At 45.5% G+C, this 14,870-nt stretch overlaps 1 protein-coding gene across 1 annotated transcript in view; it reads right to left on the bottom strand.

Moving 5' to 3' along the window:
• The window catches only part of LOC149333824 (uncharacterized), a 176,444-nt gene that overhangs the window by 121,495 nt on the left and 40,079 nt on the right, over positions 1-14,870 (bottom strand). Inside the window, exons 14-15 of the mRNA XM_089557809.1 lie at positions 12,372-12,438; positions 8,405-8,449 (exon numbers count right to left, since the gene is read on the bottom strand). Of these exons, the coding sequence (XP_089413935.1) occupies positions 8,405-8,449; positions 12,372-12,438 (112 nt within the window). The remainder of the gene's footprint in view (positions 1-8,404; positions 8,450-12,371; positions 12,439-14,870) is intronic.

Below are 14,870 nucleotides of genomic sequence, written 5' to 3'. Positions count from 1 at the left end.
AAAGGTGAAAGTGAAATTTTAGCTGTTGGGCTGTTCACAACAGAAGACGGTGAAACCCTTCGATGGTTCTTTGAAACCTTTAAAAGCCTCAACCAAAGATGGCAAGCAGTGCGAGTCACAATGGCTGACAAAGATGTAAAAGAAAGAACCATTGTGAAAGAGCTTTTCCCATCATCTGCACTGCACATATGTGCATTTCACACATTGCAGGTCTTTCGCAGGGAACTGAGCGTGCATAATATAGGCATTACGAGAGGAGAGCAGGAAACAGCTCTAGATATCCTACAACGCATGGTGTATGCAAAAAAATGAAGAGGCTTATGAGGAGCTTTATGCCATGCTGCGGACATCAACAGCACCTGCAGTAGTGGAGTACTTTGACACCAACTGGCACTCCATTCATGCAGAATGGGTAATGGGTATGAAATGGGAGTCCGGGAACTTCTTAATTCAACAAATAACCGAGCTGAAAGCATGAATGCAAAGCTGAAGCAACTTGTTGAACGTTTCAGCTCTCTTTTTTTCTTTTTTTTCTTTTTTTACAGAAACTGTTGTTTGGACCCATAGCCTTTACGGCTAGTGAGGGGTCCAAATACAAAACAAGTACAATATTACTGCAGAACGTGTAAAATAAAAAAAAAACTTCAAGATTAACACACACAATTGAATTCATTCCTACATTTCCATGGAAATTAAATAGTGTTTTAAAGATGCCGAAAAGTTATTTTTTTCTTTAACTTCATTAGGGATTTCATTCCACACATGGGCTCCGTTGTATTATAGGAGTCTCCGGCCGTACATATTGTAACAAGGTGGTAAATTAAATAGATTGTTGGTTGCAGCTCTTGTTTGTTTCATTGGTAATCTAAATAAACTAAGGGGCAGGGGGTTGTTAGATTTTATTACATTGTTTACTATTTCAGCTATCATCAGTTTATATGCCATTGATAGGGGTAAGATACGAAGCTGCTGAAAGAGTGGCCTGCTGGGGTATGTATTATTTGAATAAGTTATCATACGAATAGCTCGTTTTTGAAGGCGAGAAACAGGATCTAGGTATGTTTTATATGTACCACCCCATGCTTCCAGGCAATAAGATAATTGAGATGTTTGTTGAAAAGTTCTTTTCAATCATCTATGCTCAACGAAATGAAAAAACGCATAAAGCAGCTGATATGCTACAAAAAAGAAGTGTTGTGCCAAATGAAGACGAGGCCAGTGAACTGTATTCAAGGTTGTTAACACCGTACGCCTATGATCGCGTTCAAGCGGAACTTTCTGCATCTATCGCCATAAAGAAGAGTACTGATGCACTGGCTGAGGCAAGTAAATTCTGTGCTACGGTGGAGCGCTGCACATGCTCTTTCAGGAAAGCTATGCTGCTGCCTTGTCGCCATATTTTTGCCTTCCGAGAGTCTGCAGATCTTTTAAAATTTGACAGAAACCTATGTGCTCAACAGTGGTGTTTAGATCAGTACCTGGAAGGTTGTGGCATGACAGCCACTGATGATTATGGTGGACAGCCAGTGCAGGTGAGCACTCGCAAAAATAAAAAAATTCTTTCTGCGCACCAGAAATTTAGAAAGGCAGCAGCCATTGCATCTAAGCTGGCAGACCGTGCATCAGAGGGCTCGACAGCAACATTCACAAGGAGGCTGAAAGTTCTAGAAACCGTTCTGGAATGTTGGAATGCTGGGAATGAAGTTACCATAAATGAGGTAGTACAGCCGGAACAGTGCAATCAGCAGGAGTTCTGCGATAATTGTGAAGAAAGTATTCAGCCTGAACAATTGCAACAGGAAAATGTTGAGAAGCCGAGTGTACTGGGTACTAACACCAGGCCAGATATGAGCAGCGCGCATCTCCCGCATGAAAATGGTTCACTAGGCAGCTCTGACACTACTGAGGTTGCCTGTCAAGGTCATCAGGGAATTTTTGGAAATTCCAATTCATTGTGTACAAGTGCTGAAGCAGAAACGAGGGACACACATTTGTCACGCGAAGAGGTCCTACACGGCACAGCTGACACTGCTGCGTCTTCTGGCTGCCAAGGTAAAACCGTCCAAGATGCAGACACACTGGATATGATGAAAGTGCCAGCTCCAATGAGAAAGTGTGGTCGGCCAAAAGGGCAAGTTTTGACCGTCATTGGCTTGCCAAAAAAAACGAAAAAGGACTGACAGGCATTATGGACAGCTTACTGTGAGGGAGAAAAAACTGAAAGTGTTGACGTGGCTAACAGGGGCAGGAAATGCAGCTGATGCTATGAAAGGGAAGCTTCTCGATGAAGATTCAGTCGAGCAAATGCCTGAATATGTCCACAGTGGTATTCGCGACGACTGTGTGGACATCAACTTTGTGCGGCGTTACTTTACCGAAGATGGATGGCAAGCGGTGGAGATGGTTGTAAAAATCAAAAAAGAGCAAGAGTGGAAGTGTAGTGAGTGCAACACAAATTTAGAAGATGAAGACTCAGTAAGATGTGACTGGTGCCTGACTTGGAGTCACCGGCCCAGTGTTGGACTAAACAGCCAACGAAAGACCAAGTTATGGAAATGTACAGTCTGTAGCAGTACAGCGACAAATCAGTAATTGTCCTTATGTTTGCAATTGGAAATTGTGTGAATAAACTGAGAAAACTGCCCAAATGTATGTAATGCTCCCTTGTAATGTCAATACTTTGAGTGGCTGACTCGCTTCTCTTGGTCGTCAAAAGACTTCTTTTCTACGCAGGCTGCCTAAATAAGGCACACGGCGACGTAATTTATTTGGAATGAAATTCTGTGCCATAGAGGATGTTTGTTTCACTGGAGTGTCGGTACCTCTGTCAGGATATCACGTAATTACTGAAGGTCATTGTTTTTTTCTGTGAACCGAGTACTAAACAGTCGACCTATAAATAGTAAACGGGAAGCACTACCGCGTGTGACGATAATTTGCAGCGCGATGCGCCCAAGGCCGCTGAAATGCGTTCTTCAGGTTCTTGGTTAGATGAAAACTTCGCGCAACGCCTAAAAGTGCTAATAATAATAATACTATTTATTAGCACTTAGGTAGCAAAAAGAAAAGTACGTGAGGCAACATGTATGGCTGGACCGAGAGGTGAAAAGCCCGCAGCGTTCCGCTGACGGGGTCGACTTCTGCACCAACGCTGCAATTGCTCCTCCAACCACATAAACTACTGAAACGCTGAAACCATGAATGATAATTAGAGGCGCCTGCCCGCAGAAGTCTAGGAACGCTCAACCGGTGGTAGTAGTTTTATTAAAATAATGAAAAAGGTAGGAAAAGAAGTTCAGGGTTCACGGCTGCCGGGAGAGAGCAACAAAATCTTAAATTATCATTTGATCACGCACAGCCGTAAAAATTGCGTTGCCGAAATTTTCACGGCTGCCGGGAGAATAACAAAATCTTATCCTACCGGCAGTTATCATGTGACCGTGTACAGCCAATCAGAGGCGAGTGCCGTGAGAATTGTGGGAGAGGAATTCTCACGGCTGCCGGGAGAATAACGAAATCTTATTCTACCGGCAGTTATCATGTGACCGTGTACAGCCAATCAGAGACGAGTGCCGTGAGAATTGTGGGAGAGGAATTCTCACGGCTGCCGGGAGAATAGCCACTCCCATAAATTTACGAAAGAATAGGTAGAAACCTTCACCAGGCAGACGACTTTGCAGTGACCATTTTATCTAAATATGTTTAGACCGGACCGGAGCGCGGGCTAGGCTTAAATCTGATGAAGTATGGACAATGGTCGGTTGGTACACATTAGCGCCTCCAAATGCATGGTACTGCTTTTTCGACGGAGCGTGTCATGTACTGTTTTGTACTGTAGCATGTTAAGCCTAATGGAATTTTATTCTTGATGCTTGGCGCAGTTGACTTCTAACAGCGCTTCTCGTCTTTCTTGTCAGTCATTTCTCTCGCGCTGTGCAGCTGAAACGTGGCTGTGCTTTGGAGTTAGGTTAAAAGCACGCCTGGAAGGTAAATGACACCCTGAAGCGATAAACAACACCTGCCATCATGAGAAGAGTCATCGTCCGCCACAAACTCTTAACTGAAACTGCGGAAGCTGTGGAACGAGGGACACTTCGATAGTAACGAAGGATTTCCGCGCCATCGTTAGCCTTCTCTTTGCTCCACGAAAATTTGGTTTAAGATGACCTAGCCTCATCGTAATTCCAGTACTTCTCATTTACGCTCGGAAGACAAGAACTAGACAAGAATATATATTGTTCAATAAACGCACTCTTTGCCGCGTCAGGGCTAGACTTGCAAGACTGTTTATTCTTAGGATTCTTCACACAATGCTCACATTTCTGGCGTTCAGCTTGCTTATTACTTTCATACAACAGCCGACATTACACGAGAACAGCGCAAAAAAACTGAGAACTAAAGGGCGAAAAACGCGACTTTTTGCTTGGTTTGGTTTTATTGAGTTATTGGGGTTTAACGTCGCAAATCCACTCAGGCTATGAGGGACACTGTAGTGAAGGGCTTCGGAAATTTCGACCACCTGGGGGCGGTTCTTTAGCGTGCACTGACATCGCATAGTACAAGCGCCTGTAGAATTTCGCCTCCAACGAAATTCACCTACCGCGGCCGGGATCGAACACGCGTCTTTTAGGCCAGCAGCCGAGCGCAGTAGCCACTGAGCCACCGCGGCGGAATTTTATGCAAATGCTAATGAGTAGGTGCGTGATTAGGAAGAAAAATAAAACATTAAATAGAAAAAAAAATGAAGAGAAAGTAAAAAAAAACAATGCTTTCGCATTTAAAGCATGGAAAAGCGCACAACGAAATTTTTCTGCGCCATTTATATGGATCTTCCTCTAACGAATACATCTGAGCTAGAAGCGAGCTTGCTTGTTACTTTTATACAACAGCAGACATTACACGAGAACAACGCAAAAAAAGAGAACTAAAGAGCGAAAAACGAGACTTTTTGCCTTAAAATACACAGGAGACACCCGACTTCCGGGACAAGCCGTCCAACTTCCGGTGGCTTCACTCACGCTCGTCCCGGAAAGCGGGAAGGCGGCATCCAACCATCTAGTTTGGTTTGGTTTGGTTTATGGGGTTTAACGTCCCAAAGCGACTAAAGCTATGAGAGACGCCGTAGTGGAGGGCTCCGGAAATTTCGACCCCCTGGGGTTCTTTAACGTGCACTGACATCGCACAGTACACGGGCCTCTAGAATTTCTCCTCCAAAGAAATTCCAGCCGCCGCGGCCGGGATCGAACCCGCGTCTTTCGGGTCAGCAGCCGAGCACCATAACCGCTGAGCCACTGCGGCGGCCCAACCATCTAGTGGAGATCAGTGCGATGCGGCGTTAAATCCGCGCTACTTCATGAAAGGATAAATTGCTCGACTGAAGCCAGTTATTCACTGCTCGCTAGATTGCTACCCAACTAAACGAGCAATCAGCTCCAATAATGCCCATAAACTAATTCTTTTGCGTACAGTTAAAATACCAAAAATAAAAATGAAATGTACTGATGTTGTGCCAGCAGAACGCAGTATTTCCTATTGTTTCAATGTTCAGGGCCCGAAGACGCAGAACTGATCTGGAATCGATCCAGATTATCTGCGTTTTAACTTCCTGTTATTAAAGCACACAATGCCCGTGGGCCCATGCACCTTGAGGTTAGCCGCCTGTGAACTAAATTTCTTGGTTCAACGCTGCCCTCGCGGAATAAAACATAATTTTTGACCAATAGCTGCCCTTGCTGGAAGATGAAGCTATCAAAGAAAAAAAAATATTACAGTGCCTTTTTAAGGACAGAGTTGGGTAACTCGGTGTAGTTTGAAAATTCTGGCATACGAATATCGAAGCGCGATGTTAAGGATTCACGCTATGGGCTGGACGTCGCCTTCGTTTTTTCAAAGAAGTGTGACTAAAAAATGAAGCAGCCTCCCACGGATACGGAACTGCCTAAAATATCAATGGGGCCAAGCGCCCTTACCAGTTTATATCAAATTCTTTCATCCACCGCCAACTTTTTGATGTCCGCCCTGCGACCTGCTTTACCTGTTTCGACACTGACTTCGCTAGAGTTCCAGAGACATCATAGATTAGATCCTCTTTGTGCACTCTGGTTCTCTTATGCTCATGTATTTATGCGTTCGAGGGATCACCGTGTGGTAAGGATGAAACTCTCTAAAGAAGCGAAGTCTGGGACATTGACGAAGTCGAAACAAAAGAAACGGACGTTTCACGTTCTCTATAGAACCATTCCACACACCATGACCACTGTCGAAAAAGACGGCTTGTAAAGAATTCAGCACCACTCGTGGGCTATGATAACCAGGTAGAATTTTTAGATTTTTATTTGACTGTAGAGAAGGGACACATGTTCGAAACACTCAGCACGGGCCGAAAAACCGTCGCTCAACTATAAATGGCATCATTCAAAGGTAGTAAAAAGTGGAATTGTAGTTTCAGCGTTGTCATCGGCGTTGTCAAAATCCTGTCACCATGCTATGAAACAATGCTTTGATGATCAGGCTAAGAGGCTTTGGGATGCAGGTTATCCAGATGAGCTCATCACTTTGGGTTCCAAAAAATAATTAAAAAGCTTAAAACCTCGGCTTTGCTGCCTTCTTCGCAGAAAGAACAGAAACGAGAAATTTCGCAGTCCTTCCCTATGTACACCGGCTCTCACATGGTCTTAAACAAAAGAGTGTCAATAAAATGAATTCAATTGTAGAAAATAAGGCTCGCAATCCTAATAAATCTGTAGCGTCTTGTGGCATTAAGCATAAGAAATTTTTGCCATGCTCTGAGGGTGTAGTGTATAAAATACTTTCGCCCTGTGGTCAAATTTACATAGGTCAAACGGGAAGGTGTATTAACACACGACTCAGAGAACATCATAACTCATTAGATTCCACCCGTTCCACTAATTTAGTTGATCATTGCCGAATGTGTCAATCCTGATTTCCTTCCTTACACTATAGTGAAATTTTGTATAAATACCCCGACCAATTGACCAGGGAAAACGTCGAAGCCTACCAAATGAGAAAAAAACCTATATTGCGCGTCAGCAAACCATCCCTGCTGCTGCGTGACAGTGAGGTTGCACGTGCCCTGTGGTTTTGTTCGGTGGTTGCCTGTTCCCTTATATTTGCCTGTTTCCTGTAATTAAACTTTAGTTAAGAGTCAGCGCTTCTCCTGTGCTTTTCTACTCTTCTTCTCTGTTTTTCGTGCTGTTATTTTTTGAAAACATACCGTTCTACCTCAACATGTTGGGCTTGACAAGCCTAGGCCTGGCTGGCGGATTAGATGGCATTGGTTACCCCGGCCCAAGGCACCCCTGACGCTTAATATTGCGTCAAAATAGTTTCCTCTTTCTCTCCATTTCATCGTCTACTACTTCTGCCCCTTTGCCTTCTTACTTTTCAGAACTAACCAGGATAACATCGATGGCCAATTGTCTTCCCTTAGCCGCCATGTACGCAGCCCATACCGCGGTAGAAAAGTGGCTCTAAATCAGCCGTGCATTGTCGCTGCACTGTATCTGTATATTATCAAGAGACCTTAACCATCCCACGCATTTTATTGATCTTTAGGGCAGCGTCAAAAACGGAGAGTTCAACATCCTGCATGCGCTCAAAAGACGGCCAAACTATGCCTCTGATGTGCATCTCAACAGTGAGTGTGATGACTTCAGCGTCACTCGGTTTTTGATCCACACCATGTGCGCAACGCAGTGCTAACACTTTTTAAGAAAAAAGAGTTGTGTTTTTTTTTCAAAATTTATTAGGCAGCTGTGATAGAACGTTATTCGCGACCAATGCCACTGGTATCAGCCACAGCGACGACTGCGGTTGACCTCTGCATTCTTTTCGCGTACACGATACTTGCCAGCTGGGGCCATGAATTCACTCTTGCCCCAATGAAAATTTTCAGCTACTGCCAACTAAAGCAGTGCGCAACATACTTCGTCCCTCTATCTTTGCTCTTCTATAGCATCCCGAACGTCTTGCTGAAATGATGACTGTCGACAAACTTCCTAGAGCATTCGATACCACAATCAGCATTCATTAAGGAAGCATACACAGAAGCTCTGAGTGCGTGCATTTGGCTAATATCAGGCATAAATACTGGAGTCTTTCAAAGCGCGAGTAAACACCTAATCAGAAGGCGCGAATTAGTCGTACGTAATAAAGAGGTGTATGTGCCCGTCGTATGGTCTGCGTCTAAGCTTGGGTCATGGCGGAATCGCAATTCTATGCGCGAACAATTCAGCAAATTGACAAGCCTGTGGAAGAAGAATGCAAATCAGCGCATGGCAGTCACAGAAGTGACTAGTGACAGAGTATTAGTATATGAAACTGTCTTGGCACTTTCTTGCCAACCAAGACAGCGGTGTGTAACTTACGACACAAATACACTTACAAATTCCATATCTTTCCAGCGGTGTTTTTCCGTGTAGGCTCCGCCCTGAAAAATAACCGAAGTGAGATTAAAATACGTGTTGCCTTTACTTTTAACAAGACTGATCACTCCTTGGCACGCTCAGATACACAGACGTATCAGGTACACAAAAATTTCCAAATACGGTGTGCATTTTGTGTAATAAGTCATTATCGAAAGGACAAATTCGTATGTTGGAGAAACCTGCCCAAAAAATGCAGTCAGCGCAGAAAACGTGCATTAAACAAGATCTCTGTGGGTAATACACGCAATTCAAAGTATCTTTTCTCAAAGGAGATAAGAAAAAATTTACACCACAAACAGATGCACGGACTACTATTTTAATAATGCAAGTGGGCGCACGTCTAACTTAAGCAGGAAAATAATGGTTCGCAGGGCTACACTGTTATGCTATTGGTGGCTGTACAGCAGCCGTATCACGTTTACGCAGCTTGGGAAGTTCTGTGTGCGCACTCCTATGTGATCCCGGATTTCACATTTGCAAGAGTACCCACATTTCAGAAAACAGTACTCATGGCGAGGGTCCACCAGGATGGAAGTTTTTTTTTTGCCAAAATGTTAATATATATTGTTTTCACTTCTGGCCTACGATGACGCCTCCAATGTCAAGTTCTCAAGGTTCTCTCTAAAGCTGCAGTGAAATCACTGTGCCTATAGTTGCTTAAACATCATGTACGGTTTACTCATAGAGCCTGACATGTGGCAAAACCTGCATGGAGTGATAAGCCAGCGCTGCTCATGTCGCACTTGCTTGCAAGCTATAATCGGATACAACTTCAACCCCCCCCCCTCCTCCCTCTCCCCCCCCCCTTCCGCGGCGGCTTTTCCCCATCAAATGACCTCCTTCCAGCCAATGGCGCCGGCGATTCTCATGAGCCTGCTAGTGTGACAAAGCAGGGATTCGTAGATGAAAGGGGATGGTCCCCTCCCTCCATGGTCAGGGATAGACCCCTCTTTCCATTGTGGTGCCGCTTCCTGCATTACCACGCTGGCAGGGTCATGAGAATTGGTGGACGCCATTGCCTGGAAGGGGACCTTTTGACGGGAAAAAGCCGCTGCGTTCTTAAAGGGACCATGAAAAGAATTAAAAGCCGCTTGTAAATGTTAGAAGTTATGCTCAGAAGCACTGACACCAAGTATGAGTCTTCGCAACTGAGCCGGCAATTTATTATGGCTTTTTAAAAATCGCGTTTTTTATAATTCGCGGGCCGATTGGTGTCTTCGTAGGGAGCGATTTTGAAACCAAAACCGGGAAAACAGACGTCACTAGTCCCATGACGTCGGTAGGCCACCACACGCTGTCATTCGCTCGAGCCGCGGCAGCTACGACGTCACGGGCACACTTCCGGTAGCGGTGAAAATCGTCTGCTCGAGGCGCCGCGCGACCCCCTCAGGCGAGCGCGGGCCAGGGCATTGCCTTCACGCATATGTTTTCAATTTACCTCTGCCGCCTCTTTCTGCCGGGAGTTCGGGAGCGAAGAAAGCGCCGAGACCGGAGAGACGCTGCCGACGCACGCTGCTCCTCGGGAGTGCGACAACCGGAAGTCGTAAACCGAACGTCAGCGAATGACGTATTCATGGGCGGAGCCCAGTCCCGGAGCTGTTTTCTTTATTTTTTCTTGGTGCTCCGCGCGTATGAGTTGAGGGGGGAGAGGAGGAGCGTGATTTTTAATCGTCTATAACTTCGTTGTTATTCATGCCAGCTCGAAAATTCTTTCGCTGGGGTGACGAGTGATGGATTGCCTATCTTTACGTAATCTCAATTAATTTGTTTCATAGTCCCTTTAAGTTGTACCCGACCATAGCGCAAAAAGGACGCGACAGCCGTCTTACACGTGCAGCAAATTAAGTTGCCACTCTTACCGCACTTCGCGAGCCACCCTTGAACAACTCACCCTATACTATGACCAAGAGCCCGAATATGGGTCGTTTTCATAAATGCTTCCCTGTCTCTCTCTCTCTCTTGCTACCTGTTGACTGGAACGCTCTGCCACGCTCACCTTTTGGAGCAGTTGTTCACATGCTGTCTGCGCAATCCCACTCCCCTCAGTCTAGTTAAGTGCAGAACATTTTTGAAGGTGGTCAGCAGTCACTTGACTAGTCGCACTTGACCCTGACGTTGCAAGTTGTACCAGAGAGGAAGCTAATGCTGTGCGGGTCTCTCTTAGCAGATGTGCTCTGCCGTGGTAGTGGGATGTCATTTAGAGTGAAGCGATTGGAAATTGTCTGAAGGTTCACTAGTCCACAAGAAGGTGGTTTTGCGTATTCGTGCCAGGTAAACGCAAGCATTGTACTAGATAAGCACACCGTTGCTCCAGGTTAACAACACGTGGTCAGCAGTGTATCTTTATCTGCACGACCAATCTTTTGCGTTTTTGCATCTTGGTTTTCAACAGCAGCTCCTTTCTAAAGAGTGCTAGAAGCATCATCAGTGCCATGCAGCCGATTCAGGTGGTTTATGAAACTTCGCGAACCAGGTAAGATGCCTCGAAGTGCTTGGGATTGGGCCCGCCGGAATATTCTGATTTCAATGGCTGCGCAGCTTGAGCAAAGAGGGACGTGTTCGAGAGACAGAGACAAGCGAAATGTTTTTATTCGAGGTTTTATTCCAGAAGACTGGAACGAAGAAAACATGTACACGTGACTACGGTCCGACGATAAACAAAAAAAAACAATAAACCACAGAAACACGCAGCGATGATAGCAAGAACCGAACAAACTAACCGACCAAATGTTTGGTTCCCCTACGCCCCCAACAGATGCACAAGCTAAGGCGACACTCATGTCAGTCTAGTATCAGCGCGCAAAATATTTAATTCCCTACCAGTGAGCACAATGGACGGGCAGCTAGCGTAATCACCACGAATATAAATAGAGGCCGTGAGGGAAGGGATAGAGGAGGGAGTGAAAGAAGAAAGAAAGAAAGAAAGAAAGAAGGAAGGAAGGAAAGAAAGAAAGGAAGAAAAAGAAAGAAAGAAAGGAAGAAAGAAAGAAAGAAAGAAAGAAAAAGAAAGAAAGAAAGAAAAAGAAAGAAAGGAAGAAAGAAAGAAGGAAAGAAAGAAAGAAGGAAAGAAAGAAAGAAAGAAAGAAAGAAAGAAAGAAAGAAAGAAAGAAAGAAAGAAAGAAAGAAAGAAAGAAAGAAAGAAAGAAAGAAAGAAAGAAAGGAAGAAAGAAAGAAAGAGGCGGCGTAGTGGAGGGCTCGGGAATAATTTCAACCGCCTGGGGATCGAACCCGGTCGCGCCGACCGCGTTTCAATGGAGGCGGAACGCAAAAGGCGCCCGTGTGCGGTGCGATGTCAGTTTAAAGACCCCCAGGTGGTCGAAATTATTCCAGAGCCCTTTACTACGGCACCTGTTTCTTCTTCCACTCCCACCTTCCTTTCTTCCCTTATGACGCGGTTCTGGTGTCGACCGAGATGTGAGACAGTTATTGCGCTATTTCCTTCCCTCAAAACCCAATTTCACAATTTTTCTTTTCACACAGAATTAATTGACTTTGTCACGATGCATAATCTTTCCAGAAAGCCGAGAACATTCTGTGCGTGGCACAGCATTTCCCGAACCAACGATTCCTAACTCTGCCGCTACCGGGGACAGCTTTTTTGCCACATGCATTTATTTTTCAAAAAATCGTGTGGTGGCGTTCTTTTCTCTCAACACTGCCATGCGATAAAAGTCTCTCGTTATTCTTAAGGCCGCATAAAAGACTGTCAAAGTTTAATGACCTCAACTTCCGATGAAAAAAGATCTGCTATCAAAAATATAGTCTGGGGTATGCGAAAGTAGCATTTACCGACAATGCAGTGTTGGCTCGAGTTTACATGACTAGTTCTTTTATTTGCTTAATCTGAGGCCCCCATGAAAACGTCCCGAACAAGGCACCTGACACGTGCACAAATAAATTACCAAGGGCTTGGAAGATACTCACCACAAACCTCTTGACTAGATGTTTTTTTCCCATATCGCCGACAAGGAGCACTGTAAAAATGTGGTCACTGAAAATAGTGGTCAGTCAGGTCAGCTTTACACTTTCGTACAGTTTAAGAAAAAAAAACAAATCGAAAGCTTCACAAAAAAAAGCACTGCAAAAAATCAGTCATGTAAAGAAAGACAACATCAACATATAAAACAATAAAAGCACGTTGTAAGGTATTGGTAGTGCGCGCGGGGTCATTGGGGCCGGTCATTCTTTCTCAGCACCCCGCCGCTGCCGTCTTCAATGGACCCCCCCCCCCCCCAACCACGCGACGGGAGTGGGCGGTAAGGCGCGCTCGAGAGCGAAGCTCCGTTCTCGGAACGCGGCCGCTCGCGAAGGCGCCGGGACGTACTGGTGTCCCTCGCCCCGCGGTGCCGATTGGCGTCGGCTAGGCAAAGAGCGGTGACAGCCTGGGGCTGAATAGCCGCCGCACGACGACCCCCCTCGTCTTAACGGCCACCAGCCGAGGCGCAAACTCCCGACGAACGTCTCGTTCGAAAAGTGTGCAGAGTTCCTGAAGATTAAGCACTGCCGGACGGAGCGGTGTCAGGGCGCCGTTGACGAGGGGGGGGGGGGGGGGGGGCAATAAAGGTGGTGTCCAACTGACGGCGGACATTGCGTCACGGTGCAGCTTTGTCACGTGAATTTGAACTTCCGGGTCTTTTCTGTCGTTTGGTTTGTGTGGGCATTGCTTGCAGACGTGCGGTTTCGGTCTTTCTTTCCTAAATACTGGCGCTCACATTGCTGGGAAAAGGATGTTGTGCGCTGCCTCAACCTGCAGAAACTTCATTGCAACGGGATGCAACATGTTCCGAGTGCCATCAAGTATAGGGAACCGCAAAAACAGTGCGTTGTTGCGATCCGCTGGCAGACTGCCTGCGACGGTCAACCCTATGCTGTGCTTCGAACATTTTGTTGGCGGCAGAGTTTGAGAGCGTTGTGGAAGTTGAAGAATTCGCTTAAGTAGGTTGTTTATCTCCTTGAGGAGCACCAATTTCTCGCTCGGAAGACTTCGGCTATGTGCCACAACCGTTCTCACATGACGGCGGCAGCACCGCGCGGGCTATGTTTGCAAATATATGCTGTTCGGCCTCCGTCAGTACAGCGTAACAACGTAAGATGTTAAAGGAAAGGACGATTATTCCTTAAACATTTGCGCTGAATGCGAGTAAACGTAAGAGTAGCGCAAAACCAGGACGACGGACACAAGGGGAGAGAACACACACCAACAACACAGGCGCTAACTTCTGACTGACGAAGAAAACCAAACCCAACCAAGTGAACGGAACCCGAGCAAAAGTAGCGCATGCGCTGACCTAAGATAAAAAAAAATTCGAAAAAAGGTGCGAAAAATGCGATAAAAAATGTGAGATCACGGATGTTTTGAACCCAAGAAGGCCAGCTCTCGTTTAGACAAGGAAATGGACGGAGTACTAACGCAGTTATCTTGTAAGGCAGCAATCTGTGCAGCTTCCACAATTGCTGCCTTACAAGATAACTGCGTTAGTACTCCGTCCATTTCCTTGTCTAAACGAGAGCTGGCCTTCTTGGGTTCAAAACATCCGTGATCTCACATTTTTTATCGCATTTTTCGCACCTTTTTTTCGATTTTTTTTAAATCTTAAATCAGCGCATGCGCTACTTTTGCTCGGGTTCCGTTCACTTGGTTGGGTTTGGTTTTCTTCGTCAGTCGGAAGTTAGTGCCTGTGTTGTTGGTGTGTGTTCTCTCCCCTTGTGTCCGTCGTCCTGGTTTTGCGCTACTCTTAAGTTATGGATCAATACCGACTTGCCCAAATTTCCACCCTGGTGAATGCGAGTAGCTCGAATTCTTAGCTAATACTTAAGGCGTGTGTGGTCACTGTCGTCAGCTGTCGAAACGGCGACACCGCGGCCACGCACGGCGGCATCTCGTTCGCTGGCACTGCTCTGGTCGCAGTGTTAAGGTACGTTTACGAGCACTTGTAAGAGTTATAAATTGTTCTATGAGGCCATTTTTGTTAATTTCGTGCTCAAACTGAAACACGTTTTCACTAGAACACTAGTCGACATGAGCACGCAGCAAGTGTGGAAAATTATAATTAAGGAACCTGTTACACATAAGTTCCCTGTTTGTGTGGACCCGCATGTTGCAGTAATGTTTCTTCGTTTCCTGTGTGCGGAGAAGGAGGCTGACAGACAAGGTGATCGCATTAGAAAGTGATAAGAATTATTAACCGCCTTTCTTTTCATACTCTGAGTCAGTAAGTTGGGAAAAGCTTCACTTCAGGATAACACAATTTAAAAAAAAATGGCAGCCAACATAGCCTAGCTGTTTTTCGCCTTTCATTGTACAGAATTTAGTAGAATTGACATTTGAGACAAATGCTATAATACTGAACTGTCACTGTGCAGCAAAGTGCCATTCGCACACTGTTTATGTGCTGAACATGCATATGAAGTAAATGAATGTCT

Source organism: Amblyomma mixtum, chromosome 8, assembly GCF_055824585.1.
Source record: "Amblyomma mixtum isolate Tamu chromosome 8, ASM5582458v1, whole genome shotgun sequence".
Classification (NCBI taxonomy): domain Eukaryota; kingdom Metazoa; phylum Arthropoda; class Arachnida; order Ixodida; family Ixodidae; genus Amblyomma; species Amblyomma mixtum.
Note: the sequence above shows the minus strand (reverse complement) of the source record. Positions and strands in the feature narration are given on the sequence as shown.